Raw genomic sequence first — 15928 nt, 5'->3', positions numbered from 1 at the left:
AGTCAAGTTGTGCCACAAATGTTTCTTCTTCCCAATTCTATTCAGTACCTCCTCATTAGTTACGTGATATACTCACCTAATCTTCAGCATTCTTCTGTAGCACCACGTTTCGAAAGTTTCTTTTCTCTTCTTGTCTAAACTATTTATTGTCCATGTTTCACTTCCATACATGGCTACACTCCAAACAAATACTTTCAGAAACGACTTCCTGACACTTAAATCTATACCCGATGTTAATAAATTTCTCTTCTTCAGAAACGCGTTCCTTGTCATTGCCAGTCTTCATTTTATATCCTCTCTACTTCGAACATTGTCAGTTATTTTGCTCCCCAAATAGCAAAACTTATCTAGTACTTTGTCTCATTTCCTAATCTTATTATCTCACCATCACCTCATTTAATTGGACTACATTCTATTATCCTCGATTTGTTTGACAAAAAGCGAGATCGTATAACGAATACTCACAAGTAGCAGGTGTATCGAGAGCCAGTCTATTTCATCGTGATTCTCTTTGCAACTAAAAATGCCGGATGTTTATAGGTTCTAAAATTGTACGGTAACGTTGTATCTTCAGTTCGTGATGTTTTTTTCCTTCGTGTGACTACCCAGTGCCAAATGCTAAATATGTGAATATAGACTGTATCCACATGTGCCTGGGCTTTATCTGCCTGCTAACAAAATATCATGTACAAATCTCATATAACCTATACCGTACAAGTTGTTTCGTTGTCGATAGTAAGTACTTACTTTAAAGTGATAGCATCAGTAAGTTTGTAAATTGATAAACATAATTATTGTGTAATTTTGAGCTTTATTTCGTAAGAAATTGTGCTCGGTTTCCTTCACCCCTCTTAGTCTAGTCGGCAGGTACACTGAAACTTACGAAAAGAATTTTTTGGGGAACTTTTAGTATGTTTTATGTAGGTGGTGTATACTGTAGAATCCAAGTTTTCGACCTCGAAAACCTCGCCGTAACTTAGAACGAGCCGAGAAACCAAAATTATATATGAAGCCATTCTGTGTGTTGCAATTTGTGTGTGCGCGCGACGAAATAGTAACGTCATCGTTGGCTGAATAGATTACGTCTGCTATGGTCACTGTAATAGGCTAACTGGATAACGTGTCCAGTGCTCTGATTGCGTAACAGAAGCACATCGTATAGCGAAATCAAGATTTCAGTTTCCGAAGCTCTTGTGCCGTATATGGAGGTTTTCGTATTTATACTTGCTTATTCCGCAAATATGCCCTTTGTCTTACAGCGCACTGAAGATCTATCGAAGAGAGTATTTGTCTTCTCGGTTTTTTGTGCTACAGTGCCTGGAGTTGCGATACCGACGTATAAAAATTTAACCAAGTTTTAATAGTCGACTATCTCCTTCTTGTTTACACAGAAATGAGATAAATACACTTTTGAAACAGGTGTAAGATTAATGTTTGTAGCTTCCAACTTGGACCACATATTCATGCGCAAATTACTCTGTTTTTCAGTACCCACATTTCCTGAAGCAAGATGGGAACAAATTGCACGTTATGCTGCAGCGGCGGAAACGCTACAAAAACCGGACCATCTTGGGCTACAAAACTCTAGCAGAGGGCATCATCAATATGTCGCAGGTACCAAAACCACTGTTCACTATTGTTGCAATATTGCTGTTGGTTACACCTAAAAAAGACTGTAACGCAGGAAGTGACAAAGAATTGTTCTAGAGCTAGTTTTGTGTGTGTGTGTGTGTGTGTGTGTGTGTGTGTGTGTGTGTGAGTGAGTGAGTGAACGAGGGGGGAGGGATCAGTCCTTGCCGTCTTGGCATTGACCTACAGAAAACATGGAAAAAATAAATTGGTATGGGGCTTTTCTAACTTCGTGTTCGACAATATATGAGGCTTTTATTACCAGTATTTCAGCAAAGGTTTGTCGATTAGCTTGTTACATAAGGTTTATAACTTCTGTTTAGGAGAAAGGGATGGCCAAAAGACTTTCATGTAAGTTTCTGGAACCATTACAAAACTTCCTCTAATAAGCATAAAGTGACAGCACGCATATACAATTTCGCTTACGTGCAAAACTAACAAACACGTTACGATGCGAGTCGGCAACCGCTATGTTCTGAGGAACCAAATGTTATGTCCTCATTGCTAATAATAAATGGGTGGAAAGTGGCCACAAGGATCTGTCGTTGTAGGAATCTGGGCAAAAGCAAAAGATTATTTGATACTAGTGCATTTTAAGGAAAGATATTTTACTCATCTTGTTGATGAAGCGCTGCAACACCATTGACAATTTGTGGCAGCCATGGCTAGCTATAAGCAGAAGCCCGACACGGGTGTGTACTGAACTTATGTATCCTGAATGTTTGCCGATACAGCTTGCTATCAACAGCTCGGTGTAACGTTGGGCATCAAGTAGCAACAATGAACTAATCTCGAACTAAAAGTAGGTGCCGGCCATTTATAACACCGTAGTGGGGGTTTTTATTGGTCGGCGGCATGGAGGCTCTTCATTGGTCAGGTCATCCTGTTGGTGGTGGTGTTCAAAGCTCCGCTCGCGATGCGTGCAGGAATTTTCAAGGCGTCAGCTCCGGCAGTATCGATAAGGTACAATACTACAAAATGTTTACTCATTGCTTAATTTCCTGCAAGTTTCCTAAACAGATGTGTTCTCACATCCCGAAACTTTTATTCAAGGTTTGTTTCATAGCAAAATTTGTTTTGGGTAATGGCATTTTTTGTGGTGCAATTTGAGAGTTAAGGAATTCCATGTTTCATCCGAAAGAAATCACATATTATTATTTTCGTTATGTGACATATGTATGTAATAGTCTTCTCATTCGAACTCTAGAAGAGAAAAACGAAACAAAATCAGCCGATCATTTTGAGGCACTAAAATATTTTAAATATTTTCATAGTGTTTTTTAAAGCATTGACCGATTGTGTTCTTTCAATTCAATAGGTTTTGCAACGGCAGATGGACCTGGAACTCGATCTAGTGAGTGAAAGTAAGGACAAATCTGTCCTCAGCAGTATTGTTGCCCGTGTTTCCGTGCAAGCAGTCTGCAGCCAACCTGTTGACCACGAGGATTCAGCTAAACATGCAGAGGCACCAGGTATACATGGAGAATGGTGTAATTTTGATAACCATTTTATTTTTTCAGAGTTCGATTTAGTCTTCTGATTTATTATAAGATAACACATTAGTGTATTAAAAATGGAAACAATTCCTGAGCCTGTGACCTTTCAAATAATACCCTCTTGATCATGTAACACTATGTTTTTATTTACCCTGTTAGTGACATGTTTTGGATACTGCCATCATCAAATCCTGTAATTAAGATCAAAATGCCACAGCAGTAAAATATGTGTGTTACTGTACACATGTCAGGGGCCTTACCAATCATATGCCTACAGCAAGAGCCTCTTCCAATTTTCAGTACATTAATTGTCCATTTGATATTAGTGTTCATTCATAGCAACCCATACCTGGAAATGTCGTTCCCGTTCTATAGCGTTTCAGTTCAGATGTGTAACACACTCATGTCTGCTAAAGGAAAGAGAAAAGCCTGAGTTGGTTGTCCTGGTGTGCAATAGGATATTCAGGATGACATGTACTACGTCAGACGGTCACCTGATGTTACTTAATGTCTGCCTTGCTGTGAGGCCTATTCAATGACTGTCATCTCCTATACAGTAAACATGGTTCAGTACACCTTTTTGGAATATGCTCCTTATGTATGGCAAAACTCGAGGTAACTGAACAGTTGGGAGTCGGCTGTATCACGAACATTTTCCATTCAATAGTATGCCATCGCACAAAATTTTTTGCCCAAGTCACGCAGCGACTCAGAGGAACAGGTACCTACACTACAAACATGGAGGACTGTGGTGTTCCATGGCAATGCTACGCACCCGAATTTGAAGATATACTGCATTGAATTGAAGAGAACTGGCAACGAGTACTCGAACAATTGTGCTTGCAGTGGGTATTAGCCACAGTATCATCTGCTAACTTCCGTGTGAGCAAAAATTATATCTGTACCAATTACAAAGTGTACACACTGTGGATCCAGCTAATTTTCCACAATATGGTGTGTACTGCACGTGGTTCCTGGCTCCACTGCATCGACACACCCCTGTTTCTGCATAGAGTTCTGTTCACAGATGAATGTATGTTCACTAGTGACTGTGTTCTGAATTCGCAAAACAGCCGTGCCTGGGTGGATGAAAATCCTTGTGCCACACATGTTAGTGGATTTCAGCATTGGTTCAGTATTAACGTGTGGCCAGGTATTCTGGATGGTCATCTGATTAGGCCATGCTTCTTTTCACTCAAGCTAATTGGTCATGCGTAATTGATCTTTCTACAAAATGTATTGGACCCATTCTTGGAAGCTGTACCAGTGAATGTCCATCAAGAAATGTGTTTTCCGCATGATGATGCGTCACCTCACTTCTCAAGGACAGTTCAGAAACATCTAAACAGTCGATATGGTGTAAGATGGATAGGCCGAGTGGTCCAACTGTGGGTCCAACTGTGTAGCTGCCGTGGTCAGCGGATTTGATTCCTATGGACTACTCCTTGTGGGTTTGTATGCAAAATTTAATTTACGAGACTCATGTAGAGACAGAGGAAGAGCTGATGGCACAAATTCTGGCCACAGCACTAGAAACTGAAGAGACACGAGATGAGGTGGAGAAGGTGTACCAGACATGCTCCAAAGGTACATTATTTGTAACAATGTTAGTGGTCCCCACATCAAGCGCCTGGTGATGTACCAGTACTGTAATGTTTAGGTATTAATACGAACAAATGCACTTCAGTGACAAACAGATGTTCTGTTGTTACCTAGTAATTGTACTGCATCACGCCTAATTCAAGTCCTCAAGCAGGAGTGGATGAGTTAAACACCTGAACTGAAAAAAATTATAGAACGAAAACTGTAAATTTTCAGACGTTGGTTCCTATTCAAAATATTATGCACTCTCCTTCGCACCTCACCTCCTCATGCACTGTCGAATATCCAATGGTACCTCTTCTTGAAGAATCAGCAGAATGAAGTTCAGAAAGTGTGGATACAAATGTCCATTTAGAACTCCATTTAGAAGTAAGGCCCCACAGTGTAGTTTCGTATGGTGCTGCACCATTCACTTATCCTCCACAGCTGTTGATGTTGCACCTCATGAGGCCAGTGTGGATTTTCAGCTGTTCAGTAGCGCATGTTATGCAGATTTATGTTACCGTGGATGGCAAATGTTGCTTCATCAGTAAAGGGCACATGTTAAAAAAGCTTAAGGTAGTCTCTCAGTTGCTGAAGTGTAAACTGACAAAGTTCTGTATGACATTCAAAAATTATGGTTGCTGAGTGCCTGATGTAGTGACAGATGATAGGGATGGAAATTCTGTCAATGCCGGATGGAAATGGCACTCATCTGGCTGATTCCACATTCCTTGGCAATATGTCTTGTACCACTGTGCGGATTCATTAGCATCATAGCCAGAACAGCTTCTTCATGTCCTATGTCAGTTGCAGTCTTCCTTCTTGCCCTCTTTTTGTCATTAAAGCAGCCTGTCCGCACTAAGGTCTTAATAATTTGTGCAGTTACTTGACGCGTCAGACATTGGTGATCCAGATAGATAGCCTTATACCACGGTACTGTTTTTACAGCATTTCTTTTATATTCAACATACAAAAGTAGTGTATCCAACTTCTCCTCATTGATGTACAAGTGCACATGCAGTGAATGTTGAAGCACAAATGAGCATCCTGCTGTGCAGACAAGTAAACAGGCAGATGTGTTGACATTCTGACGTGTAGAACAAGAGCTTGGAAGTGTTTGCACTGCTAATACTAATTCTGGCCACCATGCTGTCACACTCTAAGGCATTTCTGTATAATTATTTTTATTTTTTTTTATTTTGACAGGTTTCAATGCCAATATTAACAAATGCCATATCACTGTAATTGTCTTCTCAAGAGCTATCAAATGTAGTTATGAAAAGTATACAGTTCCATTTAGAAAAAAGAACTTACTTCAATGTCCCCACTGATACCAGCACTATAAAAATTAATCAAACAAAATAGTTTGTAGCCTTCAATATGCTAACGTTTGCCGAAAACTGCATTTTGATATGTGTACTATTCACGAAATAAAAGGGGTGTTACACCTTACAGTCAACAACAGTAAAAAATCACCCACAAAACACTGAATTGACATGTTGTCTTTGTTTTGATGTAATTTATAATTCAAGGTTTTGAACACAACATTACATTATGATTACAAAAGTAAAATTGTGTAATTTATTCCAGAACGTGGTGTGGCAGACTTTTCTGATGAGGAAGATGACTTCAGTAGTAATGAAGATGATGCCTCAGATTCTGAACCAACAGCTGAAGATGCAATGGCAAGAAGGGCTCGTAAAGCAGCTAGAGCAAAAATTCCAGCAAATGCCAGGGTTAGTACATGTATCATATTACAATACCACAGAAATCATTCTCGGCCAGGTTGGGGATTTTGTTCACCCTGGGACTGGGTGTTTGTGTTGTCCTCATCATTTAATAATCATTCATGAAAGTGGCGATATTGAACTGAGTTAAGATAGGAACTGTATATGGGCTCTGATAACCACGCAGTTCAGTGCCCCACAAACCAAACACCACCACCTCAGAAATGAGTTTTAACTTACTTGCTTTTAAAATATTATAAAGCCTAAAAATAACCCTTGTAGATAGATGAACGTGCTGATAAAAAATAAAAGCTTCTACATTTCTTGTGGCTCAGTCTAAAAAATATAACCATCAATGCAGTTTATATGCAATAAACCTTTTTCGATAGCATGGATCAAATGGCTTGCTTTTTTTTTTTTTTTTAGATTAATGGTAATTAGGAAGCTTCTTAAAATTTTAACATCTGAAATTACAAAGACACACAACAATTGAGTAGTGATTACCTTCAGGAGGAGAAATTCCAGTACTGTTGTTACAAACGCATAAAAATGAGAACACTAATCCTAATGTTCAGATCTGTTAGTTCATGCCTCAGGGAGGAAAGATAAGGGAGATTGGAAAGGGTAGGAGTGTACTCAGATCTCAGGATGAGAGGCACACACATGCTGTCCGTAAGATGGGTTCCGTGATTGCTCACGCTTTCCCAAAAATGGAATCGTGTGAAGGGTTGCAAGTATGGTTTGCAGCAGTACAGGAAGAATCTGCAGCACTTTAAGCGTTGTTTTGTCACTGTGGATGAAACATGGATACATTACTATACTGAGACCAAAGAACAATCTAAACAATGGGTTACCAAGGGAGAATCTGCACCAAAAAAAGGTGAAGACCATACCTTAGACGGAAAGGTTATGGCGACTGTCTTTTGGGATTCACAAGGAATAATTCTCATCGAACAATCTGGAAATGGGTTAAACTATTACAGGTGAATATTATTCATCGTTATTGGACAGTTTGAAAGCCGAGCTGCAAGAAAAATGCCGGCAATTGGACTGCAAAAACTCCTTTTCCATCACGACAATGCACCAGCACACACCTCAGCAGTTGTGGTCGCAAAATTAATGGAAATAGGATTCCAACTTGGTTCACATCCCCCCTATTCTACAGACGTGGTTCCCTCGGGCTACTGTTTGTTCCCCAATTTGAAGAAATTGCTGGTGGGACAAAGATTTTATTCAAATGAGGAGGTGATTACAGCAACTAATAGCTATTTTGCAGACTTGGACAATTCCCATTCTTCTGAAGGGATCAACAAATTAGAACAGTGTTGGACGAAGTGTTCAAGTCTAAAAGGAGACTATGTCGAAAAATAGAAAAGGTTTACCCCAAGCACGTAAGTAGTTTTTATTTTTGCACGGACTTTTCAAACGCCCCTCATACATATTATATTACATTCTGGACTTCCCGTTGATGGACAACCTGTATTATAATGAGTGAACAATCTACAGAATATTGGATACTAAACTGTACTAGCAGGGTGAGAAATGACTGTGTATGTGAAAAATAGTGTATTTGGGGGAAATAGCGGTAATGTGAAGATGATCACCAATAGAACATGTAAATCACAGTGGAATTGTCATATTACCCTTCATTTGCAGCAGTAGATCTCTTGAGTCATGAACATATGCCATTAAGGATGTACACAGCATGGAGACACTTTGTAGAATTTGTGAAGGGGATTGAGACGTTGATGGCAGATCAGGGGTTTACATTGGTGTGTGAATAGTGCTGGATTGGAATGTGGAAGAAGGGGAAAGCATAAAAGTCAGAGTTATTGTAGAATATTGGCTCGGTAGTAGGAATGAGAGGGTGTAAGAGTAATTCAGTTCTGCAATAAATTTCAGCTAGTGATAGAGATCGTGCTGTCCAAAAATCACAAGAGTTGGTGGTATACTTGGAAGAGGCTCAGAGACTCTGGAAGATTTCAGCTGGGTTATATAATGGTCAGATTGATTCAGAGATCAGATACTGATTGTAAGGTGTGCCCAGAAGCAGATTTAGACTTGGATCACAATTTAGCAAATATGAAGAGTACACTGAAGTTCAAAGGATTTGTACTGAAGTACTGTAGAATAATGATGTATCTGAAATTCCCTAAAGTGATAAGAATACCATTACATAAGGATACTGTGATAATACCAAAGCAGGCAATTCAGTTGTAGAATTGACATCTCTGAAAGGGCAGTCACACAAGATGGACGACAAATACATGTGCAAGGATGGTAACTGCAAAGAACTCATGAGTAATAAAAGAAATACTTCAAATATTTGTTGAAAGATGGAAGTGCAAAAATATTCAGTTAAAGATATGAATAAAACACTATTGACACATCGAGACCCTGATCGATGCATGTCTGTAGGCAGGGTGGTCAATGAAATAAAATACTTAGCACCTGAAAGCACATTGATTACTGACACAAATATGCAATCTGAGCTGAACTGAAATCCTGGACAGAGAACCATCCTCTTCACTATGATGAGTCTTAATGGTAGCCACTTGCATCAAAACTTCTTGCTCGTCAAATGAGTCATGATATCTGTGTGCTTTTGTCTTTTTAATAAAGTGTCATAATTCTAGACTTTATATGTGATGTCTGGCAAGTGACAAAGGATACAATACGGCCCAAATTTGTGTTTTACTGACTTTATCGATAGTCCTTCTTTCTGCACAGCTGTAAAGATCCAAACAAAGTCTCCTGCGCTGTATTTCACTGATCAGTGCTTGGCATTTTAGTGTTCTCGGTCTTTCTCTGCAGCACTGTGACCGAGCTGCCTTGCTTCTTTGGTGCTGGTGATGAGGTGTTTCACAGCCATGATGGATGACAGTGTGTCCTTGTCATTTAGGCCTCATGACCATGCAGCAGAAGGAAAACTGTGAAGCCTGTAGTGTCTAGCGTTGCTGAATTGTATGTGAATGTCACTATGGGCAGTATTGTATGCAAATCTCTCTGTTTGACACCAATGTTTATTGAGAGCATATCTGCAAAACATGCAGTGGGTAATGCCACAGCTAGAAATTACTTCTCATATTAGTCCAGAGTGCGAAACTTTTCCACAGTCACGGATCATCACATGCAGCGCTCCTTGCCTCAGAATGACGTCTTCTACAAGAAACTTTCAATTTCCAGATCTTAAACAGTCCGCACAGTTTTGGTAACAGCATAGCAGGTGAAATATTGCACACTGTTATCCATAGATTCCCATTTTTCAACTTTGGAAACCTCCCCAAGAGGTTGATACCAACTTGGTGGAGTGACGCTACTGCAGTGGTAATTGAAGCACTTGCTTGTATTGTTGACGTTCCTCAGGGTGACTCTCAGTGTCTACTGGATCAGTAGAGACATGACCAGTGAGACCTGTGTCTGATTCTGTCAAGAGACTTCACAAATCCAAGGTGACTAGTTGTTGGAGGGTCAAGGAAATACAGGGTAGTTATAATTAAATTTTTGCTACTTGAGCCAGTGTAGATGGAAAAACTATTTACCGTACGGATACCGAATTTTATAGGAATGATGGTCAGACTGTGTGCTGCAAGATTGTGTCATTAGAAGTTTTGGCGCCATTACATTGTATTAGGCGCCAATACGGTACGGTGATATAGGGTCGAAACCCGAGTATCGGTGCGCATTACAGTTGCGGAATGTCAAGATGGGTGTGGGAAAGGTGAGTAGGGCTTTATTCATAAAGCTATTTTATAAAAACAATGGGAATAGTGCTGCCGCTCATTTAGAGCATCAATTCATTAAAGGAGTACGGAGAGGTCCTGTTTCCCCACCAGGGCTGAAGAACATGATTCGGATGTTCAGATTAAGTGACAATTTGGGAATTCAGCAAATTGCAAATTCAGCAAAAAGCAATTTGGGAATTGCTCACAGGAGTGGCCAGCAGCCAATTGTGTCACAAATTGGTGAAGTTACTGTTGCTACAGATGAGAATGCTGGATACAGTGTTTGATGTTCAAGCAATGTGCACAACAGCGGAATGTTCTGTGGTCCACCATTTGAAAAGTGCTGTGAACAATTTTGAAATGATATCAGTACAAACTTGCAGGCTGTTGTGGCTGCAGGTGGCCATCACATTGAGAAATGTTTTGTGAGCTGGAATGTAAACATGGTACACATTTAACAAACACTACCCTCTCATGAAAATAAAAATGTGTTTCTTCCAACAGTTACTCTTCTGCATGTCCTTAAAAATGTTTCCACAAAATTTAATTGCTCTACGATCACTCATTTTTCATAGGGGCCCCCTCAAGTAGCAAAAGTTTAATTATAACCACCCTGTACTTCAGGATAGCTGGCTGTGGATGAGATGGGGTTACAAACAACCATTTCTTCCCATAGGGTCGTAGTTCCTATTATAAATTGCTCTGTTAATTGACTGGAATGCTCCTGTGGTCAGTTTCTCCTCCTCCTCCTCGGCTACTATGGTTTTCAGCAGTGCTGGATCTTCCCTCTGTTCAGCAACAACGTCCTTTAATTCAGTGTGACTGAGATTTAGTGCACCGTGCTGTGTTCTGTCAAAGGATTCCACGAAAGGCAGTTGGCATTCTCGTGTCTGCATCGGACTCCTCAAACCTCGGTGCCCATCTCGCCAGTTGACATGACAGATCCTTCAGGCCAGTCAGGCAGCATACTAGAGAATGGTGGTCTGTCAAAGTACGGTGGAAACTTGATGGCCCAAATAACTGCTAGGCACTTTTTCTTAGGTGTACGGTAGTTCTTCTCAGATTTGGAGAGTACTCCGGAAGCATAAGTTACCGCTTTTTCGGCACCTTCCTGAATTTATGTTAAAACTTCCCATATCCCAATACTGTTTGCGTCAGTGTGAAGTTGTGTGTCAGTATTCTTATCACACAGTGCTAGAACTGGAGATGTTAGCACCTCTTTAAGAACAAGGAAAGATCTTTCTTGTGTTTCATTTCAGGAAAATTTGACATCTCCTTGCAGTAGTCCTTGCAAGACATATGCCTTGGTACAAAAGTCCTTTACGAATTGCCTCTTGTATGAGCACATTCTGAGAAAAATTATCACGTGATGAAAGTGCCGAGGACCAGAAAATGTTTAAGTAGTCTTAATTTCTGTGAACTGAGATGGACTCCATTGCTATTCATTAGATGCCAAAGATTTTTATTTCTTAGGAAATGGCAAGGCACTTTTTCGGGCTTGTGTGAGACTTCATGTCTGAATGCATTTCAACATGGTTGTCAGTAAGCTTAGATGTTCTTCAGATCTCTTAAAAAATGCTCATTGAGATGATGAAGCATGTTGGGCATCATACTTTCATAGGTGGCTGGAGTGTTACATAGTCCAAATGACATAAACTTGAACTTAGATGATGATAGGAGTTATGAAGGCAGTGATTTCCCTGTGAGCCTTGTCAGCCTCAGTTTGCCAGTAGCCTGCATACATGTCCATAGTTGCGAAATACTTTGCGGCTTTCAAGCAGTCCAGGGTGTCCTCAGTACACAGCAGTAGATAGACACCTGTGATTTTACTCAGTCATCGGTAGTAGACACAGGAAAACCAAATGCTGTCCTTCACGAGGACCACCGGAGAGGGCCGAGGACACTTCGATGGTTCAGCGATGTCATCTTGCAGCATCACTCCACTTCTGTGTGGATTATCCTTTGGTCAGCTGGCAACACACTACACAAGCACTCATTAATTGGTGTATAATCTCTTGTCCTGATACAATATTTTATCATGGACCGCTTTTCACCACTCTTGGTCTCCAAGCATCCAAAAACCAGTGTAGAATGTCTAGCGTAAATTGACGGTCAGGTCAGGTCAGATCAGATCCTAGTAACTTCCTCCCCTGCATTGTCTGTAGTGGTAAAGCAGAGCCTTTGTAGAGGCAGTAAAGCCCTTACTAGACTGATTCGGCTGCCCCTATGCACTTACCTGTGGGGAAGAGTTGTGGATGCTCATGAATCAGGACATTTAGTGCTATCAAAGTTCTCCTTGACCTCTTACAATGCTTATAATCTTTGCTGGTATGTAGATTTCTATTGTGAACTGAGTAGCTTTTTGCAGTTGACCAAACTTTCACAGTTTAACTGAGCATCTTGATTAATGATTGGAAGTGATCTCATTGATGACGACCAAATAACAGTTTCTGCAGTGACAAATGGTAGACCAGAGCTATGTCTTTGCTATGTATGCCTTTTGGAATAGCTTTTTGGAGTCTGATCGTGCATTTGCTTGTGATGTTTGCAAGAAGTCTCATCTGAAAATAACGTCATGACGTAGTATGTTAAAAGAAATTGAAGGTGTGTGTTCCGTAAGCGATAGTTACTCTTGCAACACATGTTGCTGTCAGCTGGATGTACTTCCCATTTGAGACTTTCAGTACAGTTGCTTCTACGTCACAAAACAGTCTTCTTTAGCTGGACAATATGATGGAATGGGTCGATGTTCCTTCTTTTCTGAACAAGACTTTGACCAAAGATTATCAGTCTATCCTTTTCATAATTTTGTTGATATTCCAACCTGCAATCTTCTTTAACTGATGAAGATAAGCATCCAACATTACAAGAAAGAAAGCCACTGAGTCGACTAGTGCCCCGACAGGTGGGCTGTCGATGACAGTCTTGATGAGATTTCCTGTCATCGCAGTAACTGTTGTTCGTGGAGGGTTTGCATCTGTGGTGGTCTCACCTCCTTAGATGGTCCCCTCACTTAGTTTTCTTGAAATTGGTGGTTAAGCAAGTGGTTAGTACCTCTTATGGTGACAGGCAGTTGCTGCACCGTGTTTGGGATTGAACTCGTCCAGGGTGTGGTGTCCCGCTTTAATTGTCTGCAGTTGACTTACGTGTTGCGATAGTTGACATCTTGTTTTTTCTATCTGCAGTAGCATAGGGGTACAGGGAGTTTACATTTAAAATATTCTAGCACATCTCCAGAATGAATTTTTCACTCTGCAGCAGAGTCTGCATCGATATGAAACTTCCTGGCAGAGTAAAACCGTGTACCAGACCGAGACTCGAACTCAGGACTTTTGCCTTTTGCAGGCAAGAGCTCTACCAACTGAGCTACCCAAGCAGGACACATGACCCATCCTCACAGCTTTACTTCCACCAGAACCTTGTCTCCTACCTTCCAAACTTCACAGAAGCTCTCCTGCAAAACCACCAGGAGAGCTTCTGCGAAGTTTGGAAGGTAGGAGATGAGGTACTAGTGGAAGTATAGCTGTGAGGCCGGGTCGTGAGTCGTGCTTGGGTAGCTCAGTTGGTAGAGAACTTGCCAGTGAAAGGCAAAGGTCTCAAGTTCGACTCTTGGACCGGCACATTGTTTTAATCTGCCAGGAAGCTTCATTCTAGCACGTTGTCCTCTGTGCTCCAAGTGACTGGTCTTCGGTAGGATGTGGTGCTTAGCGGAGGAGTTAGGATAATACTTGTGTTGGTCAGATATTGGGTTCTTGTTTGACAGTTGCAGTATAAGTTTGAGGTGGCAGAATCCATTCTTAATGGTGCTTTTGACTGGTTGTGAACAGAGCATGTGAGACATGGTGCTATGGAAATATGTTGAAGGTTAAGTGGACTGTAAAAATATGGAATGGCGAGGTTCTCCACAAAACATCAAAGAAAGAAACATATGTAAAACATTAACAAGGAGAAGAGATAGTATGATAAAACACGCATTAAGATATCAGCTAATAACTTGCACAGCACTAATGAAGCTGGAGAATAAAAAGTGTCGTGGAAGGCTGAGACTGGAATACACCCAATAAATAAAAGCAGATGTAGGTTGCAATTGCTATTCAGAGATAAAGAGGTTGGCATAGGAGAGGAATTCGTGGTGGGTCACCTCAAACCAGTCAGATGACTGATGACAAAAAACTAACCAACTATACATAGTTAGTGTGGTTCTTGCCTCGGTATAGAATGAAGTTTTTCAGCTGCTATGAAAAAGTATTGAACTTAGTTACTGTTAGAGACCATATTGAGCTGGAACAGTGGCATAGCACAAACATCTTTTACATGTTTCATTGGCTCGGGAGGTCTTGTGTTGATGAGTGAGAGAATATCAAGAAAAACAAGTCAGATTTAAGACATCCTGTCAGACATAATACTCAAATTGATCATTTATTATGAACTAGCCAATATTCTCAAAACAGTGGTATAAATATCAAAGTAAGATAAATGTGATGGAGCAGCTCTTCTGCCACACCACCTGTCTATGAACAGGGCTAATTGTTTCTGCCAACATACATGGAAAACAAAGTGTGTAAAACTACTATTGTGAAATAAACTGAAATGTACAGTTGTCAGTAGAGAGATCATCTTAAACTTTGCCAGTTCTGCATTTGTCGTCCATTAAAGTGTGTGTACTTGACCTAACATAGGAAAGATCTACGGTTTAAAAGTTCTTATCTAATATTAAAAAGTGTAATTTGCATGGAAATGTCAAAAGAACTTAATTAATTGGGAAGTAAGTTTTCAAGTTTCATCTTTTGAGTGTGAATGCTTGCACTTAGGTTATGCTAGAAATGCATTAAAAAAGAAATAAATATGTCACAGATGGCTGAAGTATTTTCAGATAATTTGCAAAATGTAATATTGTGTGACAAACTCCTAATTGATGCAACTCTTGAGAACATGACTACAAAATTCAGTTGTATGTGTTGTATACTGAGAGACTTGATATTGTCCAACAATATATAAACAGTAACAAATGCTAATTAGGGTTGCATCCAGTCCCACTTTTAATTTTAAATTCTTGTTCTTTGAGAGAGAGAGAGAGAGAGAGAGAGAGAGAGAGAGAGAGAGAGAGAGGGGGGGGGGGGGGGGGGGGAAATACAAAAACGACCATAAGATTATGATCAGACATACAGTAAAGAGTTCGTTAAAAATGTTTTCAGTCTTCCTGTGCCTTATTTATAAAACTAAAATGATCCTCAAAATTGAGATATAGTTAAATTTTTTGATCATCACAACAAAAGTGACAGGATTAAATAAGGGTCTTCACATAATTCACACGAAACTGGATGTGCCCGAAGGACACGTTTCACGTTGACTTTAGGTTACTCAACAAACTCTTGACAGTGTAAAATGAATCAGTGGCATATTAAATAAAACAATAAAATTCACAGTACCATAGATTTTATAAAGTAAGATAATTCAAGGAGCTGTAAATTTCTGTCTGTATATGTTGTTCATATTGATGTTTGTCTTTTAGATAAATAAACTGCTGTTTGTTTTGTGTGTAGTTTATGTATGTGCAAGATTAAGAGTGTAATGCATTTGAAAATAGAAACTATATTTGATGACTGAATACACAGTAAAACTAACCATCAGCTGTCCAATATTTGTAGGATGTATGCTATTTGAATATAAAAATGATCAGCAAGTTAATTACAGAGGAATTGTTTTGTTTCTGATCTGTGTCAAGGAAATTGTAGAGATAAGCAGTATTTAATATTGCTGGAAGTCT

General features: G+C 39.9%; 1 protein-coding gene across 3 annotated transcripts in view; it reads left to right on the top strand.

Moving 5' to 3' along the window:
* The window catches only part of LOC126461319 (phosphofurin acidic cluster sorting protein 2), a 722007-nt gene that overhangs the window by 555937 nt on the left and 150142 nt on the right, over positions 1-15928 (top strand). For all 3 annotated transcript variants that reach the window (XM_050095989.1, XM_050095987.1, XM_050095988.1), the window contains exons 4-6: positions 1489-1614; positions 2948-3101; positions 6300-6445. In XM_050095989.1, coding sequence (XP_049951946.1) covers positions 1489-1614; positions 2948-3101; positions 6300-6445 — 426 coding nt within the window. The remainder of the gene's footprint in view (positions 1-1488; positions 1615-2947; positions 3102-6299; positions 6446-15928) is intronic.

Source organism: Schistocerca serialis, chromosome 1, assembly GCF_023864345.2.
Source record: "Schistocerca serialis cubense isolate TAMUIC-IGC-003099 chromosome 1, iqSchSeri2.2, whole genome shotgun sequence".
NCBI lineage: Eukaryota > Metazoa > Arthropoda > Insecta > Orthoptera > Acrididae > Schistocerca > Schistocerca serialis.
The sequence above is the reverse complement of the archived record's forward strand: the minus strand, read 5'-3'. Positions and strand labels throughout refer to the sequence as shown.